At 39.0% G+C, this 16391-nt stretch overlaps 1 protein-coding gene and 1 long non-coding RNA gene across 2 annotated transcripts; both read left to right on the top strand.

The window, feature by feature from the left end:
• The first annotated feature begins 2499 nt into the window (after positions 1-2499).
• LOC127351284 (uncharacterized) lies at positions 2500-3017 on the top strand. Its single transcript, XR_007880845.1, has 3 exons — positions 2500-2591; positions 2815-2850; positions 2956-3017. It is a non-coding gene; the product is annotated as an uncharacterized LOC127351284 (long non-coding RNA).
• A 4816-nt stretch (positions 3018-7833) lies between these two features.
• ptger2b (prostaglandin E receptor 2b (subtype EP2)) lies at positions 7834-9957 on the top strand (the record flags this gene model as incomplete). Its single annotated transcript, XM_051379009.1, has 2 exons — positions 7834-8634; positions 9769-9957. Coding segments are annotated over 2 exons (990 nt in total), but the record flags the coding sequence as incomplete, so codon positions are not given.
• Between the last annotated feature and the right edge of the window lie 6434 nt (positions 9958-16391).

Here is a 16391-nt window from a genome sequence, read left to right as displayed (position 1 = left end):
GAGGTCCTTCAACATCTGACAGACAGTGCTGAGCATGTTCTATGAGTCTGTGGTGGCCAGTGCTATCCTGTTTGCTGTTGTCTGCTGGGGCAGCAGGCTGAGGGTAGCGGACACTAAGAGACTCAATAACCTGATCCGCAAGGCCAGTGACATTGTGGGAGTGGAGCTAGACTCTTTGATGGCGGTGTCAGAGAGGTGGATGCTGTCCAAGACTCCTTCCCGAGATGCTCCACAGAGCGGCACAGGAAGTCATTCCTGCCTGTGGCCATCAAACTCTTTAACTCCTTCCTCAGCGTGTCAAAACTCTGAGTCAATCAGTCATTAAACTGGTGCTGTTAATGTGCAATAAGTTGGAGGTGCAATACCTGGGTCAATGTGCAATTCACTTGATTATTATGTAATTTTTTGTAATTATCTATAACTTCTGCAATCCCCAGTCTTAAATGCATTAGTATTTATTTAATTTCTGTCAGCACATACTGTTAAATATGTTTACATTTACATTTACTTTGTATATAGGCTCTAATTATCTTATTATATCTCTTAGGCTCTTATTATAGTTTTATTTTCCATTTTTATTTTTACTTTTACTTTTTGCTATATGTACAGTCAAGCCCGAAATTATTCATACCCCTGGCAAATTTTGACTTAAAGTTACTTTTATTCAACCAGCAAGTTTGGCACAACAACATCAGGTAGTCTGCAGAGAAACTTGGCCTTGGGCACCAGTGGACATTTCAGCACGACAACGACCCAAAACACACAGCAAAAGTGATGAAGAAATGGTTAGCGGACAAAAATATTAACGTTTTGCAGTGGCCCAGCCAGAGTCCTGACTTGAATCCATTTGAGAATCTGTGGAGGGAGCTAAAGATCAGGGCGATGGCAAGGAGACCCTGCAACCTGATGTGACATGCAAAAAGCTGGTCATCAGTTATAGGAAGCATTTGATTGCTGTAATAGCTAATAAAGGCTTTTCTATTGATTATTGAGAAGGGTATGAATAATTTTGGACATGCCACTTTATGTTCAAATGTAAATAAAAGCTGAGAAATATTTTTTTCCACAATGATGCCTCTTGTACGTCATCTTATTATCTTCTGGGAGATGCCTGTGTCATTTCCAATCAAGAAAAAAACTTGCTGGTTGAATAAAAGTAACTTTAAGTCCAAATTTGCCAGAGGTATGAATAATTTTGTGAATAATTTTGACTGTATATACCTATATATTCATTGTTATTCTATATAGTGTGTTAGATATTGTATAGTATACACACTCAGAAAAATTCATCATGGCATAGTTTATTTTTAAGTATTTGCATCTATTTGATTTTATTTAAATAATACAATTTTAAGAATTTATTTATTCAGATTCCTTAAAATCAACATAAATCTGTTAATTCCGAAACCAATAATGCAACTGGTTTGTCAACCGCCTTTGAAATTCAAATTCAGAGTCACTCACTGGAGAAGAAGAAGGACTTTTTCCCGCCGTCTGCACCAATACATCCATGGTCTGCTCTGCTCACACCTTCGCTCAAGCTAGTTGAAGCAACTACTTTATGCGTCTTGCACTGACTGTCAGTTACATGTGCATTTGTCTTAGTATAACCTGCCAGTTATCAGTGTTTGTATGTTATTAGTGCAATTCACATCATATCACACTAATATAAATATATCAAATTTAGCCTACATCATTGTAAACATTCCCGTGTAGTCTAGTAGCTTGCTAACTTCAACCTAGCTAGTGAGCTATTTTTGTTTAGCCAACACAGCTAAGTTTAGAAATTAAAATGACTCATTAGTTCATTTAAAATGAGCGACTGACTCTTGTGCTTAATGAGATATTCTCACAAGCATGTGGGCAGTTAATTCTATTATTATATATTAGCCTTGCACCGCAGACTTCAGGTGACTCTCAGCCAAAGATGGCTCAAGGCAGCCACAGCGGACTTGACCGCCTGCTTCATGTTCAGACAGTGTTGCTCCACTCACTAGCGCAACACGTCCGGTTGAATTTTAACGGTGCCGGTGGTCAGTCGGTGGGAAGGTTGCAGCGCGTGTGACTGTGCATGGTGGAGTATGTTGTTTTTATTAATTTTGCGCGAATGGATTAGAGCAGCCACACTGTTGTGTCATAACAAAGTCTTACTTTCAAGTTATTAAAAACTACATGTGCAAATGATTCAGTGTTAATAAACGTTTGTTATTGGTTGTGAAATTCATTGTGTGGTCACTGCCTCACAATTTTAGAGCAGGTTAACATAATCCATTTCGAATAATGTAAAACAAATATGGGCAACTGTGACTATAAAAACTATTCAAAATACTACTATACTATAAAAACTTTACATGATCAAAAACATAAGCTGATGTAGTAAGTAAATGCATACAATTTTGGTCTAATGGAGGACTACTGTTACTAAAAATATGTAAAAACTGATACTTTGTGATTTCATGAGCAAGGAAGGAGTTGTAGAATTGATTAAATGCATTTTGTTTCTAATTAGAACTTCTTGTCTTTTACAAGTACATAATTCTAAGAACCATCCTCTTACATCAAGTGTATGCTGGGGCAACCTCTTTGTTTTTGTAAGTATAGAGGCTACAAAGATATAGAAAATAGAAAACTCAACATATTACAGTGAAACTCATTTTGATGTTCAGATGAATCAATATAAAAAGCATAAAAATCCATAGCTGAGTTACATGACCCTTTGTCTAAAGGGTGTGCTGGCTGTGTTTAACCATCCAGCTGAAAGACAGTTGTTGATGACTCTACAACTAATACACTGTTTTTTGTCTTTGTTCACAGATATGTGAATGTGTGTAACATTTCATTATCTACCAGGTATGCTCTTTATTTTATAACACTTGTGGGGGATAAGAACTTAACCATGTTAAAATTTTACTCACTAATAATTGTCATCTTTGTGTGTTTGTGTCTTCACTCTAGACTGATAAAGCAGGATGGCAGAACCAGTTAGCTTCAGAGTTCTTTTTTGAGGTGACGACGATGCAAGAAAACTAATCATTCAGTCTGGAATGCCGACATCTGTGGATGAATTGGCTCTTGAAATTAAGACTTTCTTTGGTGTGATGGAGCAGTTCAGGCTTCAATACAAAGATGTAGACTTTGGAAATGATTTTATGAACCTTGTGTCAATTTCTGACATTCAAGATCAAAGTACTTTGAAAGTGGTATGCTTGCCGTGTGAGGCTACCAGCTCAGTGATCTCCTCAGATTCACCCACTACAAACATCTGGTCCACAATACCAGCGACACCATACCATCATTTTGTCATCTCCTGAGTCTCGGTGCTGGTTTTGGCCTCAAGTCTTTGTCGTGCCACGGTTTTCATATTGTGCTGAGAGGGTGCTCCAGAAGGGAAATGATGATTTCAATGCAAATGGAACTCTTCTTTCTCTTACCCCGAAAGTCAGATCTGATATTCTTGACGGCCGTGCAGAAGAAATGATCAGGTACACAGCATATCCAAGGGACTCACTCGTGTTTGCGTGAGAAAGGAACTCGCAATGGTTATTGTGGATGGAAACACTACATTAAGATCAAGATGATGAACTTCTGCACCAAGCTTGGCCGAGCTGGACACCCAGAAGTCATTGTCAACTCACTTAAGAACAAACGGAAAGGTCAGGGGAAACCAGCTGCGAACATAAAGAAGCCCAGGAAGGCAGAGGTTAATTTCTGTCCAAGCCATCCAAGAGGTGAAACGACTGAAAGCCTAGAGGTGGAAAGGGTTGCTCTATTGACTGAGGTAAAGAAAAAGAACAACAAGGCAGTGATCAAGGAAAAAATGCAGCGTACCTTCTCATACAGACGACAAGAAATTCTTCAGGAGCCAATGATTACAGAGGTCCGAAACAGATGGCCAGCACTGTCTGAAGTTGGTGAAGTAATTGTAGGAACCCATTTGCAACAAACACAAACATTGATGCAACTTGCATTCAGTGTTTAAAATCTTTATTACAGTCAGGATATCCTGTCTTTTCTCCTCTCTTTCAGGTCAATATGGATTTCATGCGTATAACAACTGTCCCTCTGATATCAAAATTCATAGGACAACTGGACAGATACACTGATGACCTGATTAAGGTTTTCCGTGCCAAAGGAGGATCTGCAGGACAGAAAATTCGTGCCATAATGGCATTGACAGCTAAAGTAAGTGTGTTTCTGTCATTCTTACTTTCTCTCTCTTCATCCTTGTTCCCTCCTTTCTTTTTTTAATAGTTAAACTGATTTGCAATTTATATTAATTTAATGTAGCAAATATGGGTTTGTGATTTCATAGCCAAACATTCACCACCTTCTGGTTCTTGGAGACCTTTAATGATCTTTGTATTAAAGAAGCTTAATACACACAATCAACATTTTTTCTCTCATGTAAAACATTTATTATACAATAAGAAAGTGCATATTCTAATTTTTTATATTTATTTTTTTAGTGACTCCATCAAACTAATTCAAGTACGGCAGTTTTTCAACTTTACTTAAACTGTAAATCAATGCAGTAGCTAATGTAATTTGCTTTGTGATCTTGTTGGTATGTTTGTTTCAGAAGGAAGACATAAATGTCAAGCGTGACTGTATCCTGAGGAGCCTCAGTGTCTACCTCTATGAAGACATGGAGACACTCATCAAAGAATACCAAGTAAGTGTATGTCAACCTGCTTTCTTTATATCAAAATATGTTACAGATATATTTACATTGGTAGTTGCATTAATTTTCACATATTCATCACAATCTATGTGTGTGTAGTGTGCACTGTAGAGATTAACCTATGCAGCTGTTAGTGTGGAGCATGATGGAACTTATAAGCCAAATGAGAATGGGCATCTACATCATTCGGGTGGATGGTGCTGATCCAGGAGAAGAGATCTATGCAGATGTTGGTGTTGTACTTGAAGGTGTGGAAGTTCTGCAAAACCTACGAAGTGTCACCCTTGGATGTGTGATGCTTTTCGGACTGATTTATGCACTTACCTTAAGCTACCCTAAGGACCTCAAGAGCACATTTGAAGTGTTCCAGAAAATCCTAATGGAACTGGACACGATCAAGCTTTCACCAAAACTCCAAGCACTGAAAATGAAGATGTTCCAGTGATGGGCCTGATACCTGATATGAAGATGTTTCCCTCTGGAAAATGTATAGCAAAGCAACTGCAATTTTCAGTGCTTGTTTGAGTGTTTGCAAATTTTGCAATGTGTTTACAGTTCTTGGTTGTTATTGCTGCAGAATATCTCCATGCACTTGTAATTAAACATGTCAGTGGGGTGGTGCAAAGCCACTCAACCACTTAGCTTTATGGCAGTGTCTTGGATTGATCAGGTAATGGCTCAAATTTCAAAAAATTAATGTCTGGGAATCCTTGAAATGTTGGTGTACTGTAAGCATACAGTTATCCTGCTTGATTTACCTGCCCTGAAGTTTCATACAGTTAAGCAGAGTTCAGAACTCTGCTTTACTGCAGACCATTTGGAAACAGACTTTCTGTCTCCAAATGTTTAACATTTAAAATGATAAAAGCAATTGTACTTATGCTGATTCAGAGACCAAAAGTCCAAAAACTAAAAGTTAATATGTGACTGTGTAATTCACCTGATGCACTGATGTTGCCCTCTGGAGAATACAGTGCAGCAAAGTGGTTGACTTGCTGCAATTTTCAGTACTTGTGAGTTAGCTTTTCCCCACATTTTTGTACTTGTATATTCCTGCACTTTTATTTATCAAAATTTAATATGCATACTTCTGGTTGTGCAAAGCCACCCAGACACTGAGCCTTAAATCAATTATTTGGATTGTCATGTAAACATATGTTAGGGATTCCTTGAAGTGATGGTGTACTGTATATTACTGTTATTCAGGTTGATTTACCGGTCTACTCAAGTATTCCACACTTGTACAGTTGTTGAGGGAGTTTCTTATTGGTGTACTGTTTACAGTATGTATTTGTGTATTAGTGTTGCTTCCAATAAGGCACAGCTGTTCACCTGAGCCTTGTGAAATTGTTTTGCATCCCAGGAAGCTAGAAGCAAGTTCAGCCTTCCCTTGACTTAGTTTAAATGTTTGCATTTGTTAGGCTATTGTGTGGCAAAATAAGTAAAATTTCTCTGCCTAAATGTACACAAATGAGTACATTTTATTTTTATGTTTTTGGTTTATTTTTGTTTGTATTTTGTGCCTGCTGAAATGAGGGCATTTCCTTTTGGTGTTTGTTTTTCTTCTTTTCAACACATGTGAATGAGCACTGGTTCTGTGTCCAAGTATGTCTTGCCAGCTCCTCTTCTATCATACTGAATGATAAGTGTGATGTGTTGCTGCCTTTGAGTTTTTTCAGTGCCCTAACTTGCCACATGCCTTGAGAAGCTTAATAAATAAAATGTTGGTGATCAACAAGCTGATCTGACTGTTTATAATATTGTTATTGTAGATATTACTGTAGGTACAGGCTGAATGAAAAACAAAACAAAATATCTGGTTAAAATTGGGTTTGAATTGGGTTTATTATTTCAAGTACATAAACTTTATGCATTTCATTTAAATTGCATAAAGTGCATAAACCTTTTTCTAAGCATTTCAAATACATTGGAGTAATTCATATTGAATACATACACTCGTTCTTAAGTATTTGAAACAAATTGGCTTTATTAATGATGAATACATAAATCTGTCATTGTTTTTTCAAAACACATTGGGTTTATTAGTATTATTACATAAATCTCATCCTTAATTGTTTCATTTACATTTGACAAATATGCAGCACATAAAGTTTATTGGCCTGTTGCATGTTAAATCTAAGTAATTCAAATGGATGGAAATTTTATATGCAATTGAAAAACATAAATCTTATGAATTAGGCCTAAATATTTCTGTGAGTGCATATATGTACAGTAGTAGCTAGTACTATTTCTTTAACGTTGTGTGAGTAGAACAACTGTAACGAACAAATTTCCCCCTGGGGATCAATAAAGTATTTCTGATTCTGATTGTAATTTCAGTTCTCTGCTACTCTCAACATGAACATAAAGGAAATAAAGTGTTGATGACAGTAAGTTCCATCTTAAAACATCAGATCATATAGGCAAAATGTTAAAATAACATGTCCTGCTGTGTCCTCTGCCCTTGCATTGCTTCTTCAACAAGGTATAATCCTGCACTACAGGGGGTGACTGGCAACCATTGAGTATGATGGACAGAGCTTGCAGGTCTGTAAAGTGAAGCCAACATGGAAGTGTCTTAAACCTGCATTCTATGTAAAGGCCAGCAGGGAGAGCTCCATTAGCTGCAATAAAAACGATACCAGGCACTCTAATAGAGAAATGAGCCAACCTCTCTCTTCATTTATGAGCTCGGTAAACAGTTTCATAATGAGTTAATGGTCTCAATCACTAGTTTCAAGTCTTATTCCATACAGCATAAAGTTCGTATGTAAATTATGTTCAGGCAGTGCTGATCAAATATGAATCAAGATTCTGTTACCGTGTTGCCTATTTCTCACCTAAAATCATTTCACTAACATATTTTAGTGTACTGGGTGGGCAAGCAAGTAAATATGCAGAAGCAAATACAGCTTTGTTTTCCGTTTTATTGGACAACATCAACATATCTGATTCAGTGTGTGTGTGTGTGTGTGTGTGTGTGTGTGTGTGTGTGTCTGGTATGGAGTGTCTGTGCTTCCCCAGAAACCTGATCAGATGAACAGATCAGATGAGAAGCGGTGGGTGGGGCGCAAACCCATGCTGTGGTTGTAACGCGCTGTTAGACAGCTGCAGCTGAGCAGACAGAAGTGGACTGGCTTTGATCCGGGGTATCTATGGCATTTAATTCTTCAAATCACTCCAAATGCCACGACATTGTTGTCGTGGAGTCTGGACAGCCCATCACCTCTGCGGTCATGTTCTCGGCCGGGGTCGTGGGAAACATCGTGGCGCTGGTCCTGCTGGAGGTCCGGCGCAGGATAACCAGTCCGTCCCTGTACCGGGTTCTGGTGACAGCGCTCCTCATGACGGACCTGCTGGGCTCCATCTCCGTCAGTCCTCTGGTAATTACAGCTTATGCTGGGAGGAAGACTTTGGTGGGGATGAGTGCAGGAGGAGAGGTGTGCTCGTACTTTGGGTTCAGCATGACCTTCCTGAGCCTTTCCACGCTGACCTTCCTGTGCGTACTGGCTATGGAGCGCTACATCTCCATAGGTCACCCTTACTTTTACGAGAGGCACATGCTCAAGCGCGGGGGTTACACCACTATTGCTCTGGTCTACACGGGCAGCATACTTTTCTGCGTCTTTCCCTTTCTGGGTTTTGGTAAATACGTGCAGTACTGCCCGGGGACCTGGTGCTTCCTGGAGATGAGCCACGGGGATGGAAAAGATAGCATTTACCTTGGATTTTACGCATCTTTCATCCTCATCGTCACCTCCAGCACGGTGCTGTGTAACATATCTGTCATTTTCCACTTGGTGGTGATGTACAGGAGGCACAAAGCGCGTCGCAGCGGGGTGTCTGCGCACCCCCGGTACCGCAGGTCACTGTCCATGTCGGAGGAAGTGGAGCATCTCCTGCCGCTGACTATTATCACTGCGGTCTTCATCTGCTGCACCTTCCCCTTAGTGGTAAGAGCCCTGCCTCTCAGTGGGGGACATCTGAAAAAACCCATGTTTCTGAAACATCATTCTCCTGGCCTGTATTTGTCTGTACTCTCAATCCAGATTCTACTGATTTACTTTATTATACAACTCTTAAAGTTTCTCTGGGCAAAAACGCCCAGAACCTACCCCTGTGTTTCCCAAAAGACTTTATCAGAGTGCATTACCACAGAACAGGACACTCCCTCTGCCTCTTTTCTAGCAAGTAAACAGGATTTTTTTAAGGACCAACCATTTTTTTCACAATTAGTATTTTAAAGAGTCTACTATCCATGTCTTAGTATGGTCATGCTTTTTAGTTATAGATCCGCTACACAAACTTACAATCTGAATCACTTTCATTGGCCAGGTCTGTGCAGACATACAGGGAATGTGAGTAAACAGGATAAAGGGGGTAAAGGAGAAGCAGGCTTCCACTAAAAATAACATTCAAGAATATGTCAATGATTTGTTTATAACCAGCACTGCAAAGAGGTGCTTCATTTCCAAGGCTCTACAGGATTTTTTTTCTCCCCCTCACACCTTTCTATCAGAACCAGCAATAACCTTTTCAGCAATTTGAGGTACAGTAGCTCGTCTGTTGGATCGGACCACACAGGCCAGCCTTCACTCTTCACCCTGTCCTTGGTTCACTGCTTTCCCTTCCTTGAACCGCATTTGATAGGTACTGATTGGTAATGCTAAATGGTAAATGGACCTGTACTCGTATAGCGCCTTTCTAGTCTTTTACACTATGTGCCACATTCCCCCTTTCACACACTCAGTGATGGCAAAGCCCATCAAATGGAAACTAACTCATTCATACACATTCACACATCTTATTGCATCAACAACACTACAAAATACCTATATACACAGGGTTTAAGCTCAAATAAATGGTTTTGGGGTTTAGTTACTATTTCAGTAACATTTTAAATGCAGAACTTTGCTTTGTGCTATTCTCTTAATAAATCAGAAGATCTGAGTATTTCCATTACAACTCGTAACATTCTCAACTGAACCTTGTTGATGTTAGTGTATATGATGTCTTACTTTGTGCTGCATCTCTAAGGCCTCTGCTGACTATATTTGGTTCCTCTTTTATTACCCCCCGACCCCCAGCTCAGAGTGTACATAAATATCACAGGCTTCCATGAAGAGCACCATGCAGCTGACCTCTACGCTCTCCGTTTTCTGTCGTTCCACTCCATCATCAACCCTTGGGTCTTCATCATTCTCCGCCCCTCCACTCTGAAAATCATCTGGAGGAAGTTGGGTAAACCGAAACCTCAGAAGTCCACATTCCCTTAGTTATGCTGCTATAGGCCTAAACTATCGGGGGATTTCCCATGATGCACTGAGCTCCTCTCTTCCTCTCTCTTTCTGCACTCATCCATGTTCCATTAATGCATGTTACTAACTTCACTTCTTCCCTGGAGTTCTTGTACTTTCTCGTCTTGCAAGTTCTCATGGATCCTGGTGGAGCCTCCTGCCATGGTCCTGCCTGATTGCCATTGCTAATGTCACTGATATTATTCTTCGTTCTTCTTCATGTTCATCATCATGATCAGCATCAGTCACTACTATTAGTGTAGTTGTTAGTGTTGTTACTGTGCACCTTTGTCTCTCCCTGTCTCTCTCTCTCTCTCTCTCTCTCTCTCTCTCTCTCTCTCTCTCTCTCTCTCACCCGACCACCCACCTAGAGCCGGAGGATCTGTCCTAGGTTTCTGCCTTTTAACAGGCAGTTTTTCCTTGCCGCTGTCGCCAAGTGCTTGTTCATGGTGGTACTGTTGGGTCTCTGTAAATAATTTCATAAGGAGTTCCGTCTCCCTGCTCTGTCCTGACATAACTTTTGTTATAAAAAAATAGAAAATAAAAAAATTAAATTGAATTGAATTTTGTTTAATAGTGCTGATATAATTCAGCTGATGTCAGAGGGTAAAGACCTTGAGCATGATGAACCTGTTATAGAGCACAAATTTTGGTCATACTTAAAGGACAATTCCGGCGCAAAATGAACCTGGGGTTAATAACACATGTGTACCGAGTTCGTCCGTTCTCTGCTAATCGAACGGGACCAGTTTTAGCACAAACTGCTAATTACCTTATAACGCTAGTCAATGGGGCACAGAGTAAAGTGAAAAGAAATCGCTATTTCTATACCACTAACGAGGCTCAAAATAGCACCACACTTACACGGTAGCATATGAGGGCCCCTACCTGTAAACCGAAGCATTGAGAACTTTGTAAGTGCACAGACAGTTTATTAAAAAGATAGTTTAGAACAACAGTAGCGTTCACGTATACAGGCGGGCGCTATCTTGGGAAAGCAGTCCCGCGACCTTTCGAACTCTCTGAGATGCGAAGTGAATCTCGCGTGAAACGTTGTTGCCGGAAGAAAGCACTGAGCGCATAAGAGAAGCACTGAACGCAACAGAGACTAGTGCTTCCACAGGATACAACCTAAAGAGATGGCGGATTATTCAACCGAATTTGGAGACGTCGACGAGTGCTTCTCTTGTTTGCCGATGCTGGTGGTTGGCCTTGGCATAGGGATCAAAAGAAAAAAGTCTGCAAACAGTTAAAAGTTTAGAATACAATAAGTAAAAAACAAAATGGATGATAGGACCTTTAGTTGTAATCTTCACTTAACTATGTCACCCTTGGTCTCCAGCCCAGCCTCACCAAAATGGCGCATAAATAACATAACTTTAGACTTCCAAATTCCAAGTCCAAGTTTGTATGCAGGTGTTAGACCAGTCCTTCCCATTGACATCTTTTCCTAATCCTAACCAAGTAGTTTTGGTGCCTAAGCTGTGGCTGTTTCATGTTATTGTGACGACGAAGGTCTCATGACTGCCTAACCAAAATACACAAGTTAAAGGACCAGTGAGTAGGATTCAGTGGCAACTTGCAATTATTGCAACCATCTGAATACAGCTCAGCCTTCCAAGAGTGTAAGAGAAACTACTGTGACCTGGAAACTCACAGCCCATTGTAGAGCCAGTGTTTGTTTTGTCTGTTCTGGGATACTGTAGAAACATGGTGCTTCAACATTGAGGACTATGTAGAAAACAGCTCATTCTAAGGTAAAGAAAACACACTGATTCTTATTTTCAGGTGATTTCCACTAATTAAAACATAGCTTTGAGTATTATATTCTATTTCTGACATTGACCGTCCTAAATGTTATACACTGGATCGTTAACGGGAAGTGTAAAGTTGTGTTATTTGCACAAGAAAAAACTCATTCCCTCATTCCCAGGTCATCGATGCTGGATGCAGGTTTCTCTGGCTCCTCCTAGTGCTCCTAATGGCAATTGCAAGAATCCAGGCTGGTGCCTTGACGATAATGGATTGTTGAGTTTCATTCCCAGCATCAATATTTGATGACCTGGGAATGAGGCTCAACAATTAGCTATCTTTCTTGGCTCTGATTGGTTGTTTTTGTTCAGGCCCGGTAGATTCCTGCAAATTAGGAGCACTAGGAGCAGCCAGAGGTACCTGTTGTTACAGATTATCCGTCTGGTGTACTACTGTCAGGATATAGTGAAAGTTTCAGCAAATATGACATGTTATTTTTTATAAAAGTTACCTATTGTAGCTTTAAGAGCGGCAGGCAGGGACAGGGATAGTTTTGAAGTGGGCTTCTATGAGATACTTATCCATATTTATTACCTACAGTAGATGGATGATGGTGTACTTGCTCATCCATGCCAAGTTATTATCAATTACCGAAGGTAATTTTTGATCTTGTGCAGGTCTAAAGATTTGCTCTACTGTTCAACCCTCCCTGAGAGCTTTGCAAAGTTGGGAAATGTTGCTTTTGTAAATTTATAAAAGCCCAAACTTGACTTGAAATTGGCTTTAGTTTTAGAACTTAAATGGGATGTTTACCAGCTGCAGAGATATATTCTTTGCTATAAAAGAAAAGCAGATAGTGAACTGTCACACTAGAGGCATGTAAACAATAAAAGGTCACTTCCTGTTGTGTTACGTGGGGCTGGGATATAGTAGGTTATGGTGCAACAATAAGAATAGCTGTCAGATGTGGTACAGAGGGGAACTTCCTGCCACTTCTGAAGTTCCATTTAATGATGGCAAATAGACAATGACATTGTCTGAGGCAGGCCACTCATCCAGAAACAACCGGCAGATGTGCTCTATCTGTGAGGTCTGAGTTTAAGGGTGGCTGGTATCTCTGATAAGTGCCCTTCAGAAATGTTGTAAGCTCACACAAGTAAATGCATAATGTATAGGGAATATTGCTGAGTCAGAGTATAGGCCAGCATTTCTGTCACTGTCACCATAATACATTACTCACCAGCTTTATAGTGTGCTACACGAATGAGTCGCTAAAACACACAAGCGGCGCTCCTAGCACAGACAGGAGGCATTGCACTGCGGCACATCAATCTCCCAGAGCTGGTCAGGCGTGTGGTAACAGCAGATCTAAATCGATGATAAATAATCCTTTGCTATTACTGCCCAGTGCAAGTTACAACAGCAAGTGTCATAGTCTTCTAATGTAGCAGGATGTAACCTGAATGTTTTCAACTGTTTACTTTTTTCATACTAAAACTGATAGAACTATATCAAATGTAATGTATCAACAACAACAACAACAACAACAACAACAGCAATAATAATATTGAACATTATTCATGTAGCACTTTTCTTAACAATGTTACATGGTGCTGTCCAAAGGGGAAAAAAACGTGCAAAGCAGAAAGGTTTAGAGTTTTAAGAAGAGATTTAGAAGAACCAAGAGATGTAGTGTGTCTCAGCTGACTAGACAGTGAGTTCCATAGTGTGGTTGCTCTAATGGCAGCAGCCAGATTGTCGTCTGTCACACAGCGTGACCTGGGAGTGACCAGCAGGGCTGCATCTGCAGATCTCAGGGGTCGTGGGGGCACATACAATGATAATAAATCACAGTTATACGTGGGTGCAAGTCCGTTTAAGGCTTTAAAAGTTAGTAATATAATTTTATAATAAAAATACTAATTAACTAAAGGGAGCCAATGTAGGGAGGCCAGCACTGGAATGATCCGTTAGAATTTCCTTGTCCTAGTACCAGCAGGAGATGGTGGAGGGAGCCCAGGGTGATACTTGGGTAAAGTCCATTACAGTAATTAAGTCTAGAATAAATAAAAGCATTTACCACTTTTTGCAGATCACCAGAGGATAAAACTGACCTAATTTTGGCAATAGTCTTAAACTGGATAAAACATGACTGAACAACATTTTGACTTGGTTTGCAAAGCAGAGATTTGCAGGAAATATTATATATTATATATATAAATATAAGATTCCTAGTAGCCTGCTTAATAATAACTTAACTGCCGTCACTATAGCCAGACAGTAGCATTGGTATTTGACAAACTGGGAATGACACTCAACACTCAATTATCTTTCTACGATCTGATTGGTTGTTTTTGTTCAGGCATGGTGGATTTTCCATGAAGAAAAATAGGAGGAGCCAGAGCAACTCTATTTTGTTCACAGATTATCTGTCTCATGTACTACTGTCAGGATATAATAAAAGTTCCAGCAAATATGACAAAAAGTTATTTTCATAAAAGTTACCTACTGCAGCTTTAATGAATCCTGAAGTGGGTGTTCCTTATCTTTAGCAATTTATCTACTTTCAGTAAAATCATTGGTTACAAAAAAGTTAACTAAATTGACTAAATCGCAGCGAGTGGCAGGCTTTTCAGCAGCCCTTTGTCAATCTATCTATCTATCTATCTATCTATCTATCTATCTATCTATCTATCTATCTATCTTTCTATCTATCTATCTATCTATCTATCTATCTATCTATCTATCTATCTATCTGTCTGTCTGTCTGTCTGTCTGTCTGTCTGTCTGTCTGTCTGTCTATCTCTATCTATCTATCTATTTGAGGTTATGAAAAACACAGATTATCAAAAAGCATTTGTTCAGGCCCACTCAGTTTGGAGTTCTGGGTCAGTATATAAAAATTAGAGAGGGTACTGGCATATTAGCAGACCACAAATCACTCAATTCTGCCTCCCTCTGGCTAAACTTAGAGCGTACACCGATCAGCCATAACATTATGAGCACTGACAGGTAAAGTGAATAACACTGATTACCTGGTTATCATGGCACCTGTCAGTGGGTGGGATATATTATGCAGCAAGTGAACATTTTCCTCAAAGTTGATGTGTAAGAAACAGGAAAATTTGAAACTTTGACAAGGGCCATGTTGTGATGGCTAGACGACTGGGTCAATTCAATTCAATTCAATTCAGTTTTATTTGTATAGCACCAATTCACAACAGAAGTTATCTCAGGACACTTTTCAAATAGAGCAGGTCTAGACCAAACTCCTTATAACATTAGAACATAACAGACAGACAGACAGACAGACAGACAGACAGACAGAACAACTACACTAATAGTAGTGACTGATGATGATGATGATGAACATGAAGAAGATGATGACGACGACGACAACAACGATGGGGGACAATGAGCAGTGACAATAGTAATAATAGTAACTGTAGTAATAATAATATTAATAATAATAATATCAGTGATATTAGCAATGGCAGTGGTCAGTACCTATCAAAAGTGGTCCAAAGGAGGAAAGAAAGAAGAAAAAGTGGTGAACCAGAGAAACGTATTAATGCACCCTGTAAACTAAATTAATTGTTATTTTCAAAGTTTAGATCATTATTTAAGATCTAAACTTTGGAAAGCTATATTTACAGAGCCTTCACTCTGCCAAAATTTCAAACAATCAGCACTGAAATTGTCAAAAAAAGAACACCATTAAATACGAATGTAAGTATGATTGTTAAAAAAGTTGAAACTATATATAACACAGACAAAGAATTGTATAAAAAGGTACTAAAAATTATGAATGAATGAACTTATCTCTGATCAGTATTCACAGGAAATAATCTGCTCCAAATTCATTTAAATCTAAAATTTTACCCAAACTTCCTGCAGTTATTGTGTTCACTGTTTGAGTTCATAGTACAGTTTATCAGCTGTTCTCTACTGTTATCTACACATTAAATATAATATGAAATATCCATAAAATTATGTCAGTTTAGTCAATGGTAGAAAAGGGAAAAAGGTAGAGAACCACTCTAACTCACTCGCTCCTCGGTCTGCCTTAATCGCTCTTTGCACATACGGTATGTGGTTGTTTATTAATTCAATTCAATTCAATTCAATTTTATTTGTATAGCGCCAATTCATAACAGAAGTTATCTCAGGACACTTTTCAAATTTAGACTATATACATACAGTATACAAGCTTTTTGTGAGAAAAGGCTGCAGGCAGTGTGGGAAATCATCAGACCACAGATGACGAGGCAACTCAGTGGTCTGCAGTGTTTCTAGCTCCATCTCACTGTGTCCCATTTAGTATGCTAGCTACCTCAACAGAAGGGTAGAATCACAAAATTTCAGTCAAACTCAAACTTTCAAGTTTTGAAATAAATTAAAGAAAGTTTTGCTAATTTACTTTTCTTGACACAGTTCTTGAAATACAGATTTATTTGTTTCTAAAGCTTAAAGATTCAAGTTTTTCTAACAGAAAAGTGAATTAGTATTAAGTATTATTAGTTTATTTCAAAACTAAACTTTTAAATTACTAAAACTAAAAATGAAGACAGAAATTATGAGTTTTTCGAACTTTCTTTTTTTTTTTTTTACATTGCATGCACAACTTTTAACAGCTGCTCAGTCCCATAACTCCTCTGCTG

This window comes from Dicentrarchus labrax, unplaced genomic scaffold (genome assembly GCF_905237075.1).
Source record: "Dicentrarchus labrax unplaced genomic scaffold, dlabrax2021, whole genome shotgun sequence".
Classification (NCBI taxonomy): Eukaryota; Metazoa; Chordata; class Actinopteri; family Moronidae; genus Dicentrarchus; species Dicentrarchus labrax.
This window is presented reverse-complemented; position numbering and strand designations above follow the sequence as displayed.